The sequence below is a fragment of the Osmerus eperlanus genome, chromosome 19 (assembly GCF_963692335.1).
Source record: "Osmerus eperlanus chromosome 19, fOsmEpe2.1, whole genome shotgun sequence".
Taxonomy (NCBI): domain Eukaryota; kingdom Metazoa; phylum Chordata; class Actinopteri; order Osmeriformes; family Osmeridae; genus Osmerus; species Osmerus eperlanus.
Window position 1 is genome coordinate 14,806,715 of NC_085036.1, and position 13,916 is coordinate 14,820,630.

Below are 13,916 nucleotides of genomic sequence, written 5' to 3' on the forward strand. Positions count from 1 at the left end.
CTGCTGTTGTTGTGACAGAATAAGGCTACAAGGAAATGTTCCCCCTTCCATCCCGGAACATCAAAAGAGCTTTGAATCGCTTCTGTCGTTTGAGGAAGATTAATGTCCCAATGTGTCAGCTCTCTGTCAGCCTCCAAGAGGCTTTGTAAAGAATTTGTTTACTCTTCCTCCTGAATGACGTGATGAAACTTTTATTACGGTGTACGCTGAAGCAGAGAAGTGGTTCTGCCTCGGTAAACATTACGCACGGCCGCGTCTCCCGTCTGCAGCTGACGAGGGGGCCGGGAACTATCGTTGAAGGGTGAGACTCGTTTGATTTAGCTTTAACGGTTTAAATTCATGCCCTTCCTCTGTTTCCTCGTCAGGGAGTCATCTGAGAATCAACAGAGAAATTGTAGTTTTTTGTGTGAGTGTTTGGCCTCAGGGAAAGAGGAATTAAATGTTCATTTGCTATGCAGCAAAGCAACTCCAGGATCAATACTGCCTAAATGGCTTTGCAGCTTGTGGAACTCACAAGAATGGCAGTTTAACTGTGCTGATGATGTTTGACTCCAGATGTCTTGACTGGCAGTTAGCTTGTCAAAAGAAAGAGAAAGCCTAGATTGCTCAAATCAGACAAATAGACTGTTCAGTCAAACACTGTTACATGTTTTATTCTGTGTAGTCAGTATCTTTGTTATAGAAGCCCAGTGCATCACAATGTTCTAGGGCTTCAGCACCAAATTCCCAGGTGTGTAACCCGACACTATCCAGAGATTTGACTCTCTCATCCCCTTTTCTCTGACCCGCTCCTCCTCTCAGGGCCGCATGGCTTCAAAGCATCTCTCACCCCGGGAGATCTCTCTTTGCTGTCTGTGTCAACCACACGCTTTCATCTCTGCCCACGAGAAGAACGCTCGCAGCTCTCCCTTCTCGTTAAAACACACTGTCACCCGCGGAGCACACAGGCTAATTAAGGTGTCAAAACACAGTCTGGATCCTCCAGTGTTTGCACATGGGCACGCTAGGTTTACGTGTTGTGATTCCCTCTCTGCCGACCGCTGAAGGTTGCTGTTCAGAGCTAAACTGCAGGGCTCGCTCATGTCAGTCACCATGGAAATCCCAACCAGTAGGGTTGATATTTGAAGGTTCTTGGGGACGTCGCATGTTTCGTTGCTTGGTGACGTGATTCAGTGGCTGTGCTACAGTGGCTCATTCTTGAGTCATCGTCTTCAATTCCAAGATATGAAAGGAAGAGAAGAATGCAATAAAGATTTATTTGATTCTTGATGGTACTTTTTCTAGGAGAGGTCTGGGTAGAAGCGGTGCAGAGTGAGAGGTGGCTGTGTGGAGTCTATGAGATTTGGTCTTTGCGAGTCCAGCTGTGGAGCTAGCTAGCTGGTGGCTAGCCAGGCGCTGGGTGGCTCAGTGGAGGACTGTGTTCTCTCCCTCTGTTCATAGAACTGGCTGGCAGCTTCACACAACACTGATGACCCTGGAGCAGGATGATCTCAGTAACAGGAAGTGAGTTTATCTGAGAGCTGGATGATTTTAGTAACAGGAAGTGAGTTTATCTGAGTGCAGTCGATGGGAGGAAGTAGAGAGAGACATAAACAGAGCATCTGCTGTGATTGGTCGCCTCTGAATCGATCTGTGATTGGTCACCCTAACCTTCTTCTGTGCATGGTCACCCTGAGCCAGACTCTGTGGTACGAAACACTGCAGAACTACAAGAAAACTGTAAGAAAACGAATGAATCTCAATTCCTAACGTCTTTAGAAAGCCTGGTTTGGCTTCATACTCCACTGTATTGACTTCATGCTGCTGTTCTTAAGCACCAGACAGCCTAGGGAAGTAATCAATGACTCCACTAGTCTGTGTGGGTGCTTAGCAGTGTTTGTCTTGAGGTAGAGAGAGACTGCTGCATGTTGGCGATTGCTGTACCTCCAGGGGAGATCCTACAGGAAAGTCATGTACCACATCTTCAACACAGTTTCTCTCATTATCAACTAGGTAGGAGTGTTTCTAGGATTCACAAGGAGGGTGGTTGCTGTGCTCTTGTCGTTATTATTGATTGTGTTTGGCTAAAGAGAAGATGCTCTACTGCATACTGGGAGGATTCAGGAGGCTTCCATGTGCAGTGCTCTCACTCTCCTCTCCAAGCCTGAGCTGTCAGTCATCACAGTATCAGGCTACGTTTAGACTCTAAAGAGAGAAAGCTTTTCGCTCATAATCTACCCTCACTGTGTAGAACATCTGTGTGTATATGTGTGAGGGTGTGTGAGTGTGTGTACAGTATGTGCACATGGATGCTTACTCAGTCCTGATGGAGCACTGTGTGAAAGAAATCCCTTTCTTTGTGTCTGCCCTTTAAAAACTTAGAGAGAGAGAGAGAGAGGGGGGGGGGAGAGGGAGAGAGGGGAGAGGGGATGCAGGAAATGGCCTGGGCCGGAATCGAACACAGGCCCCTGAAATAAGGCTTTAGTCTGTGTGGTGTGTTCTCTTCTCTGGGCATGCGCTCATAATCTCATCAGAGGAATATATAATAATATAATCCTCTCAGTACTTCTCTGCTCATCTGTGACAGCGTGCGGCATTCTGACTCACTGCAGGAACACCCCCAGGACTGGCATCACTAATCTGTGACAGGGCCGCTCAAAGGCTGTTTCAACACGCTCATGGGGATAAACATCGAAGAAATTCTAAAATTGGGCGATGAGCTGCTTTTCATTTCTTCATTTCCTGTTTGTCTGCTGCCACCAAATGTTTTTTTCTGGAGCTACTACAATCTGTTGGATTCAATTTAAACTTGGTGGTTGGTGGAATTCAAGCTTTTTCATCTCTCAGTGTACATGAGTATTCTCTCTCTCTCTCTCTCTCTCTCTCTCTCTCTCTCTCTCTCTCTCTCTCTCTCTCTCTCTCTCTCTCTCTCTCTCTCTCTCTCTCTCTCTCTCTCTCTCTCTCTCTCTCTCTCTCTCTCTGTACTCTGTACTCTGTACTCTGTGAAAGCACTAGTCCTCTGGGAGGGGTCTGTACCCAGGGGACAGACTGATTGCACCTCTCACTGCAGGAGGGAATGATATTCCCTTTTCAGCCCGTTTCATCTAGTGTCTGGTAATCACAAGGTATTCAGGGTGAAATCTTTGCTTCACTTAATTGGAGAGAAGTGGAGGAAAGGTAGCCCATTTCAATGATTTATCAGAGCTTCATCTTTCGTTTTTCTCCACATAATGGGCTTTCTGAGGGCCTTTCATAGTGATTCTCTATAGTGGTAGTTAGTTAATCATGGCAGTAATTGTTCTATTTCCTCACTAGCCAAAGTACTTAACCTTCTATTCAAATCATATATGGTGTGGATGGTCTGCTATGGTAAGTCAGGGGCGTTTCCTTGGCCTGCCTTTGCGGAGTCTCCTGCAGTACTCAGCTTCATTTGCTGTGAATCGATTAACACATTATTTTGTGTGTGTTTTTCCTCCCCGTCCCAGTGTCTGACCAAGGAGGAAATGCAGTGGGCCAGAAGAGAGTGGATTCAGGCGCCGTGGTGTTCACACACAACCCCACCCCGGACCGGGAGGGCGAGGCCCAGCCCTTCACCACGGCTCCGCCCCTCAACGCCCCCGACCACCACCCCGGCCTCCGGGGCTTGAGGCTGCAGCAGGCCCTGCTCACCAAGGACTTCCAGGGAGAGCAGCACTTCTTCAGCCCCACCGTGCCCGGCTCTTACTCCGCCCTGGAGGAGGGGGGGCCCTCCACCCCTGGGGTGCCCCACGAAGATGCCCCTGCCTTCTCCGACATCGCCACCACCTCCACCGTGGCCGGTACCACCCCCCTGACCCCCCCAGGCCCCACCGCAGCTCTGGCCCTGGCCCAGAAGAAGCTCTCCAAGGATAGGGAGCGGGGGGAGGAGAGGGGCGTGTCAACCACCCCTGTCACCAAGACCGCTGTCGCCACGGGGAACAGCCACAGTGCCACTGGTCCCGCCGTTGAGGGTAAAGATGTCGTGGAGACCACAGCCACAGCCACTGTTCTGACCACCTCAGTGGTGGATGTGAAGGGAGATGGGCGGGGGCTGAAGAACAACACGGGCGTGTCCAGGAAGTTGACCCCATCAGGAGAGGGGGATGAGGGGAGCACCGTCACCTCCACCATCATCACCTCCACCATCACCACCATGCACATCGCAGGTGAGCTGGCTTGATGTTCTGGAAGCCACTGGAAGCATGCACGTGCTCTATAACCTATGACAGTCAACGCTGGGTTCACTGGGTTGTTTTGTAACACAGTCCTGATAGAGGTCGTTTTTGTACCTTCTCCATCTGATATCCAAGCCTCTGTGCTTGACTGACCCCTCTCCTGGTGTTTACTCCCGTTTGTGGGTCAGTCAAGCTGGTCAGTGAGGATGAGCGCTGGGTCGTATCATTCCTGTTCATCCTTGCATCCTGACTTCTCCATCACACCCTCCACTGAGGATAAAGGACCCGCTCATGCGGCAAGCCAATATAGCGAGCTTAGTCCACCTGATCTCTCCTGGCTACGCTGTCTGCTCCTCCACAGCCAGGGGCCAGCCAGCCAGCCTGATCCCAGCCAGGGGAGAGAGAACCTGGGGAGTTAATGAGAGGGTTAGGGGGCACTGGAACACAGATGGGCTGTCAGGGCTACATCAGCAGGCTGGCACAGGGAATCACTTATCTTCTTTCTGTTCATTTGTCTGTCAGGTCCTTGCAGTGTGAATTTCAGCGACCCCGAAGGCTACGTCGAGATTCCTCATCACCCTGCGGCCAGGATGGAGTCTGGAGCCAGGGTGGAGTCTGGAGTGGACTGCACCTACGTCGTGACCGTCTATCTGGGTTACGGGATTGAAGTACAGGTCGGTGATGGTTAACCAGGCTGCTCCCTGGCCCTCTGTCCTCCACACACCACACTGATGCACCCACAGTTTTATTTGTCTGACTTAACTCTCAGAAGAGTTCTATTTTTGTGTAGATTTGTCCTCATAAGTGCTGGGTTAACGGGGCTAAAAAACAGCGTTTGCAGCAGAATTTCCAGACATTTACCGTACTTTTCTACCTTGAGTTAACCTAATTATCTACTGAGTAATCATGGCTGTCCTGGGAGCCAGACAATCTGATGGAGCATCTAAACACCTTGCTGCTATTTTCAGCAGCCTGTGCTAATGAGATATGCAATGGTTAGAATCTGAAAATAACACACACACAACGGCTCAGAAACAAATAACCCTGTCATCTGCATCAGAGGAGGCTGTTTGTGTCATTACAAGGTCTGGGATGGCAGATGCAGCAATACTTTAAAACTAAAACTCCAGACAGAAAATGTAACCGTCAAGCAACACGTTAGGTCCTGAAAACCTTTTGAGCTCGGATGGAGATGAGTGAATTCAGCGGCGGTTAGGGTTAGGGTTAGCGGCCCTCATTCGCCTGTTTCCTTGTTGAGGTTCATCTCAGCCAGGCGGACCTGTTATCCCTCGCCTGTCGCGTCGACAGCCTCGCCAAGATCATCACGCCGCCGCAGGCAGCAGCCGGGACCACACGATGCTCTCCTCTCTGACGCCATGTCATAATGGTCCACTTACATCCCTGTTAAAAAGTAAAATAAATAAACGACAAGCAGAATCACAGATAGAATATGGTGTCCAGCCAAAACTCAGGAATGCTAGCAGTAACCGGGACGTTTTATGCAGCGTGTTTTGCAAAATCCGAGCGGACTTCTATTCAGGCTTGTTTGTGGTTTTCACAGGGATAAGTGTTCTCTGACAATGAAGAACCATGAGATTTAAATCACGACTGGTGAAATTCCACTTACATTTGATTAGCTATTCAATGCTGGAAACTCATTTTAGATACCAGTGTGGGTGGAAAAATTATATTGTCAATTTGTTCTTTCTGTAGTTGATGAGTGCAGGTAAACCTACAGAGATGATATGTTTTCACAAATTGACAAATTGTCCCTTACAGAGGAAATAACACATACCAGAACTTACAGTTGAGTTGGTGGATAAATTCTTTTTCAGTTTTAGTTTTTTTACAGTGATTCTTTGACTAGTTGCCACCTCTACATTTAGGTGTTTCGGCTTGAATGTCCTTTGGTATTATGGGATTATTAAAGTGAATTGAATTAAATTCTACATGTCCCAGTCATGTCCCAGTCATGTCTCAGCCATGTCCCAGTCATGTCCCAGTCATGTCCCAGTCATGTCCCAGTCATGTCCAGTCATGTGGGGGGGTTAAAAGGGGGTAAAAAGAAAACTGGGGGTCCCAATCATGTCCAGCCATGTTCCCAGCCATGTCCCAGTCATGTCCCAGTCATGTCCCATTCATGTCCCAGCCATTCCAGTCATGTCCCAGTCATGTCTCAGTCATGTCCCAGTCATGTCCCAGTCATGTCCCAGTCACGTCACCACCATGTCCCAATCATGTCCCAGCCATGTCCCAGCCATGTCCCAGCCATGTCCCAGTCATGTCCCAGTCATGTCCCATTCATGTCCCAGCCATGTCCCAGTCATGTCCCAGTCATGTCCCAGTCATGTCCCAGTCATGTCCCAGTCATGTCCCAGTCATGTCCCAGCTGTCTCAAGTTTCTCACAAGGTGTGTGTTATCCTCCTTCTTATAATGCTGACTTTACTAAATGCACAAATTCATATAAGTTAGTAGACTTGGTGGTTCTTTCTGTTTGAAGAGCTCCTGGCAGCTGAGCTGATGCCCTCTGCTGTGGCAACGGCAGTCAGACCCTCGTCCTTCAGACCTCAGCAGAGCTGGTTCTGTTCTCCAGGGCCATGCTGAACGCTGTTGGTCTTTGTCAAGCTTTGAATTATGTGTTGAGAAAACGACCTTGTGTGTTTCTGTTGGTGAAACATGTCTATAATTGAGAAGTAACCCTTCAGGCTGAGAGACTGAGAGATCCAGAGTCCTGCAAAGGGCACCTTCAGCTCATGCTGACTACAAAGGTAGCCAGGTCAGGCCGTGTGTCTAAGCCGGGGTTAGGGTGAGAGCATCCATTTCCTCTCATGCTGAACATAAAACCAAACATTAGTATTTTTATTTTTTCAGATTTACTGGGTTTTATCTTGTCTTTCTTGTGGGTTTAGGTGCAGCTCTATGTGTGACTTTGCTTGTTCAACAAAAGTAGGATTTTTACAAAAAAAAGATTTGATTATAAAAATGATGAGAAAGGCAAATCAACTAGATCTCCCATCTGTGTGAGCACTTCACCTATGAGATCTCTTCATCTTTTCATCTTTCTCTACAATATGAAAGAAAACCCTGAAATATAGAACCCTTATCTTGAACTACCGGCAGAACGTTGGTACTGTAAACACTTGACTGTAAACACTTCCTCCCTTGGTCTCAGATTCCCTGGATGATACAGAACTTCCCTCTGACTCTTCCCTCTGACTCTTCCCTCTGACTCTTCCCTCTGACTCTTCCCTCTGACTCTTCCCTCTGTCTCTTCCCTCTGTGACTTCCCTCTGACTCTTCCCTCTGACTCTTCCCTCTGTGACTTCCCTCTGACTCTTCCCTCTGACTCTTCCCTCTGACTCTTCCCTCTGACTCTTCCCTCTGACTCTTCCCTCTGACTCTTCCCTCTGTGACTTCCCTCTGACTCTTCCCTCTGACTCTTCCCTCTGACTCTTCCCTCTGACTCTTCCCTCTGACTCTTCCCTCTGTCTCTTCCCTCTGTGACTTCCCTCTGACTCTTCCCTCTGACTCTTCCCTCTGACTCTTCCCTCTGACTCTTCCCTCTGTCTCTTCCCTCTGACTCTTCCCTCAGACTCTTCCCTCTGTCTCTTCCCTCTGACTCTTCCCTCTGACTCTTCCCTCTGACTCTTCCCTCTGTCTCTTCCCTCTGTCTCTTCCCTCTGTCTCTTCCCTCTGACTCTTCCCTCTGACTCTTCCCTCTGTCTCTTCCCTCTGACTCTTCCCTCTGACTCTTCCCTCTGACTCTTCCCTCTGTGACTTCCCTCTGACTCTTCCCTCTGACTCTTCCCTCTGACTCTTCCCTCTGACTCTTCCCTCTGTCTCTTCCCTCTGACTCTTCCCTCTGACTCTTCCCTCTGACTCTTCCCTCTGACTCTTCCCTCTGTCTCTTCCCTCTGTCTCTTCCCTCTGTCTCTTCCCTCTGTGACTTCCCTCTGACTCTTCCCTCTGACTCTTCCCTCTGACTCTTCCCTCTGTCTCTTCCCTCTGTCTCTTCCCTCTGTCTCTTCCCTCTGTGACTTCCCTCTGACTCTTCCCTCTGACTCTTCTCTCTGACCCTTCTCTCTGACTCTTCTCTCACTAAAGTATTGCTGTCGGACTTTGAAACCCAAAAGCTAGTTTGTTGCTGGCTAGTTGCATGGATTAAATGCATTAAATCCTGAATCTTGGAGGGGGATGGTGAATTGAATCTATTTCCTTCCAAGTTCCTTCCAGGTTTCTGCACTAAGCTATAACATGGCAAGAAACGTTTTTGGGGTAGAACTTCAAAGCTGTTGGGGAAGTCCAAGGTAGCTGTTTGATGGATTCACAAGCAGCAATTGAGGAAAGTGCTTGGATGCTGCTGGATTGCTGAAGGCAGTAGTTTCGTCTTGCTCCATCTCTGTAATTGGAGGACAATCTCAGTTTGAGAATTGGTAAAGTCAGCATGGTTGTTGTTACTACGATGGAGCTATGCTGAGTATAGACCTACATGAATCAACAGCCTTGAAAAATGGGTCATGGTTTGTTTTTAGAATAAAAAAAGGCTTACCCATAAAAATAAGTTCATGAAGTTGGTTGACAAACACAGAGATTGTTTTGCATGTTTACTGTCTGGGTTTTCTGCCTGTCTCGTAGAAATATCCACAAATTAACTGTGCCAGCATGCCCATTCCCTTGAATTTCCAATTCTCCAAACACCTCATTTACTGTTAAACTTTGAAATGAGAACGCTTTGTCTGTCTGGCTCTGGAGGGGAAGATAAGTCAAGAAGAGGGGGTTTGTTTGAGTTTGTGTGTGTATTCCTCACTGTTTCCTTTGGGTTTGAGATATACCCTAAGGTTAATGAAGCTCAAAGCATGCACAAACAAACAGACACACACACACACTTCTTATACACAAACCACTGTGTCCACAGTAGAGAGGACAGAATCTGATGTGGCCCGTCAGTGTGCTGGCGTGTGCTGGCGTGTGCTGGCGTGTGCTGGCGTGTGCTGGCTACGAGGTGCACACACACTAACATCAGGCTCTGCCCTCAGACATGGTGAGACAGATCTATCGCTCAGCTCTGAGGGAGAGAGAAGCTTGTTGAAGACAAATGCTGTACTCTCTCCTCCTACTGCTGATAGAGATTGACTGGAGGCGTGTGCAATCCACTCTCTAATCATCTGCAGTGTTTTCTACCGGACGACAAGATCAATCTGTGCAGGTCAAACAGGAGTCTGCTGTGATTGCTAAGAGGAGTATTGTTGGGGAAAGTTGAGGTTACAAGCAGGTCTGGAGGTTGAAGCATGTGTTTTGGACAGAGCCATGTTTCCATAATCCTCTCCTGCAGCTTGATGGGTCCATCTCTCTTGTCTGGTTAATAATTGAGCGGTTTGTCCTCTGAGACCTCACGAGTCCACAAACTTCTCATTCAGTCATGTTTACAGTGGACCGCAAGCAGGATGTAATTACTCTTCTCCTTGGTAAGGAAATCAATGAATCACACTGAAGCACACACACACACACACATGTATAAAGTGGTAGTAACACACAGACACACACACACGTATAAAGTGGTAGGAACACACACACACAAGAACACATTGATTTGATCAAATACAACACAGACTAGGATGAGCCTTCTACTTGTAGTTATAAAAATCTATACCTCACACACACCACACACACACCCACCCACACCATACACACGCACACTCACACCAAACACACGCACACTCACACACACGCATGACATGCATGCATGCTCATATATACACAAACACACACACAGAAATAATGTATTCTATACATGCGTATATTTCCCTTTCATTTTAATCAGTGCCCCTCCCTGCCCACGGGCCGAGCCAGCAGCCCTGGGCTGGTTTGCGACTGCCTTGTCCGGACGGAACTGTGATTGAGTGAAACCGCCGCTGGGATTTATCATCTGAGATGTTTGACGTCATGTCTCCCGTCTTCCATTTACTTAAACAAATGGACTTTCCTGTCAGCTCTGTACTCACAGAACACAAAGTGGACCTGAGAGAGAGCGAGCTCTCTTCCTCTCCTCGGCCTCCTGAGCCCGCCTCTCTGCCTGATAACTCTGCCCTCTGACACACGGACCAGACCTGACAACCACCCTGACAACCACCATGATAACCACCCTGATAACCATCCTGATAACCATCCACGATCTGACAGACTGACTGAGCTGGCTGTGAAGGACACATGAGCGGGCGGTCTGATCACATTTTCTTCTTGGCCTCGCTATCTCTTCCTTCCACGCTGAGATCAGGATCTGTCTGACCTCTGGACATGGGTCTCTCTTCATGAAGATGGAGAAGGACAGCCCTAACATGCCCACACCCTCCACCCTCCCTCTTTCCCCCTCCCTCCTTCCCCCTCCCTTCCTCCTCTCCAGGCTCTCCTTCCTCTCTCTGCTGCTTCCTCCAGATAAGTGATTCAGGGAGCTATCTGCACCACACACTGCACAGGATCAACTTCTCCCCACCCTCCACCTCCCCACCCTCCACCTCCCCAGTCTGTCTGCACTATCTCTCCCTGCTACAGTCCACTTCATCCAGATAGCCCCCATCTGAAAGGATACTTATTTCCCCGGCTAAAGATTGTATAGATTTTGGCTCTTTTGAGCCCTCTTCGTAATTGTTCTATTGCAAGTGCTGATACAGCCAGTTCCCTGAAGCCCCAGTCGACTCCAGACACTGACTGTGTCTGTCTGTTGTCAAGCAAAGCCTTGTCAGACTAATAGAATCCCACCAGTAATGAGCATTGATATTCCAGAACATGCCTTCACAAATTGCTATTGAGCTGTTTTGAATTTATAATGGTCCAACTGGATTTAGGTCTGAACTGAGCAGTAAAAAAAACCTCTTTCACTCTGAGGTGGGATAGTTGAATCAATTGTATGGAAGGAGCACCATAACATCCCAACCCGTCTCTTTAGAATAACAGCAGACACATTTCAGCATTCAGCCTGGGATATTATCCCAGGCTGTGTGAAGTCCTTGCAATACAATAAATCCCTACATTCAACAAAAAGATTCATAGTCAAAATTATTATATATACACATCCATAATGTATTTACATATATATATATATGTATATATATAGAGAGAAAGAGAGACAGAGAGATAGTTTTGTTCGGCCTTTCGTTTAGCCTGTCCCCTTTCGTTCAGAGAGTCGTTTTAATCTTGACGACACTAATCTCCTCTTCATCCTGGCTGGAGGTAAGCAGCAGAGAAGAGATGAGTCTTGGCTGCAGCTTGTGGAGACTGATTGCTTGTGCCCAGCCCAGTGAGCCGTCCTGGAGTTCAACAGCAGAGCCCTCCTCCACAGCAGCCTGAGCTCCCCAACACACTCACACAGCGCTCAGCCACGGCTTTACAATTACTTTACTGACATTGTATTTTTACCATGACGATTACAAACTGGGAATTAATTCTCTGACATTCTAATATACATAGAAACACAACTAATACCCTGTTACCTCATGTATTATTTGCATGTCACGTAGAGTCGTGTTTCACCTCCAGAAGTTAGATAGGAGGAGAGGGGGAGGCAGGAGAGGGGGAGGAGAGGGGGATGCAGGAGAGGGGGAGGAGAGGGGGAGGCAGGAGAGGGGGAGGCAGGAGAGGGGGAGGAGGAGAGGGGGAGGCAGGAGAGGGGGAGGGAGGAGAGGGGGAGGCAGGAGAGGGGGAGGCAGGAGAGGGGGAGGCAGGAGAGGGGGAGGGAGGAGAGGGGGAGGCAGGAGAGGGGGAGGCAGGAGAGGGGGAGGCAGGAGAGGGGGAGGCAGGAGAGGGGGAGGGAGGAGAGGGGGAGGAGGAGAGGGGGAGGGAGGAGAGGGGGAGGAGAGGGGGAGGCAGGAGAGGGGGAGGAGAGGGGGAGGCAGGAGAGGGGGAGGCAGGAGAGGGGGAGGAGGAGAGGGGGAGGCAGGAGAGGGGGAGGCAGGAGAGGGGGAGGCAGGAGAGGGGGAGGGAGGAGAGGGGGAGGAGGAGAGGGGGAGGGAGGAGAGGGGGAGGGAGGAGAGGGGGATGCAGGAGAGAGGGAAGAAGAGAGAGGAGAGGACCGGGCGTCATCATTAGGATTCGTGAAGCCGCCCCACCCTAATTACGCTGAGGTGTATCGACTGAGACAGCCACTCGGTTTCCAAACAGCCCCCTGATCTGCCCTCCTGGACCTGGTGACCCTCTCTATCAACACAGCCTGCTGGAGAGGAGGGAGGGGCTCCTCATCACAGGCAGACCTCTCCTGTGTTCGGTCAACGCTCCTCTCAGCGCTCCCGTCAGCAACTGCAGGGGGCCAGAGACGATCTATCAGAGGAATTGACTGCAATTAGCCAGGTGTCTAACCTCTGTGACTCAACCAACAGCTCTGCATACACTATTTTATTCTGTCTGGGAGGAGAGTTATTTACATGAATGTTGATCACCCATTCCAACACTGGTGCAAAGTTGCTGCTTCTCAAGAAGTAGTGGGATGTTGTCAGTATTTGTAGCTTTATTCAGAGATTCTTTGTACTATCTTCCCACACTACCTCTCTTCCAACGCCAGCTCCTCTGGTTGCTGTCATGGTGTCAGGGTTCACACGAGTGCTTCCAGAGCTGTGCCACTGAACTGTTCCACATCCATCCAGGAGTTGTTGTGTTTTTGTTAGATCAAATAAGCCCTGTAGCTATCAGCTCTCCCTGCAGGCCACCTGGCTGGCTGTGATACCTCCCTCTCCTCCCCCCCCCCTCCAGCCCCCCCCCTCCCTCCCCCCCCCTCACTGGTCCGCTGCCCTGTTCTCAAGGGGTCGCCATGTGGGACAGCCTTCTGTCCTCCGGACTCTCAATCTGCTCTTCATACAGCCCGTGCTCCTGCCCCTGCTGATTACGCAGAGAGAGAGAGAGAGAGAGAGAGAGAGAGAGAGAGAGAGAGAGAGAGAGGAGAGAGAGAGAGAGAGAGAGAGAGAGAGAGAGAGAGAGAGAGAGAGAGAGAGAGAGAGAGAGAGAGAGAGAGAGAGATGAGAGAGAGAGAGAGAGAGAGAGAGAGAGAGAGAGAGAGAGAGAGAGAGAGAGGGAGGGAGGGAGGAGGGAGGGAGGGAGGGAGGGAGGGAGGGAGGGAGGGAGGGAGGGATGGGAGAGAGAGAGGGCAAGAAGTTGAGATGGAGAGAAGGGAAGGAGGGGGCAAGAAGTTGAGATGGAGGAAGGAGAAAGGGAGAGTGGGCAAGAAGTTGAGATGGAGAGAAGGAGAAAGGGAGAGTGGGCAAGAAGTTGAGATGGAGAGAAGGAGAAAGGGAGAGTGGGCAAGAAGTTGAGATGGAGAGAAGGAGAAAGGGAGAGTGGGCAAGAAGTTGAGATGGAGAGAAGGAGAAAGGGAGAGTGGGCAAGAAGTTGAGATGGAGAGAAGGAGAAAGGGAGAGTGGGCAAGAAGTTGAGATGGAGAGAAGGAGAAAGGGGAGAGTGGGCAAGAAGTTGAGATGGAGAGAAGGAGAAAGGGAGAGTGGGCAAGAAGTTGAGATGGAGAGAAGGAGAAAGGGAGAGTGGGCAAGAAGTTGAGATGGAGAGAAGGAGAAAGGGAGAGTGGGCAAGAAGTTGAGATGGAGAGAAGGAGAAAGGGGAGAGTGGGCAAGAAGTTGAGATGGAGAGAAGGAGAAAGGGAGAGTGGGCAAGAAGTTAGATGGAGAGAAGGAGAAAGGGAGAGTGGGCAAGAAGTTGAGATGGAGGAGAAGGAGAGAAGGGAGAGTGGGCAAGAAGTTGAGATG

General features: G+C 49.5%; 1 protein-coding gene across 1 annotated transcript in view; it reads left to right on the forward strand.

The window, feature by feature from the left end:
- LOC134040087 (seizure protein 6-like) overlaps positions 1-13,916 on the forward strand; it is a 98,888-nt gene that overhangs the window by 43,089 nt on the left and 41,883 nt on the right. Inside the window, exons 2-3 of the mRNA XM_062486311.1 lie at positions 3,465-4,163; positions 4,695-4,846. Coding sequence (XP_062342295.1) covers positions 3,465-4,163; positions 4,695-4,846 — 851 coding nt within the window. The remainder of the gene's footprint in view (positions 1-3,464; positions 4,164-4,694; positions 4,847-13,916) is intronic.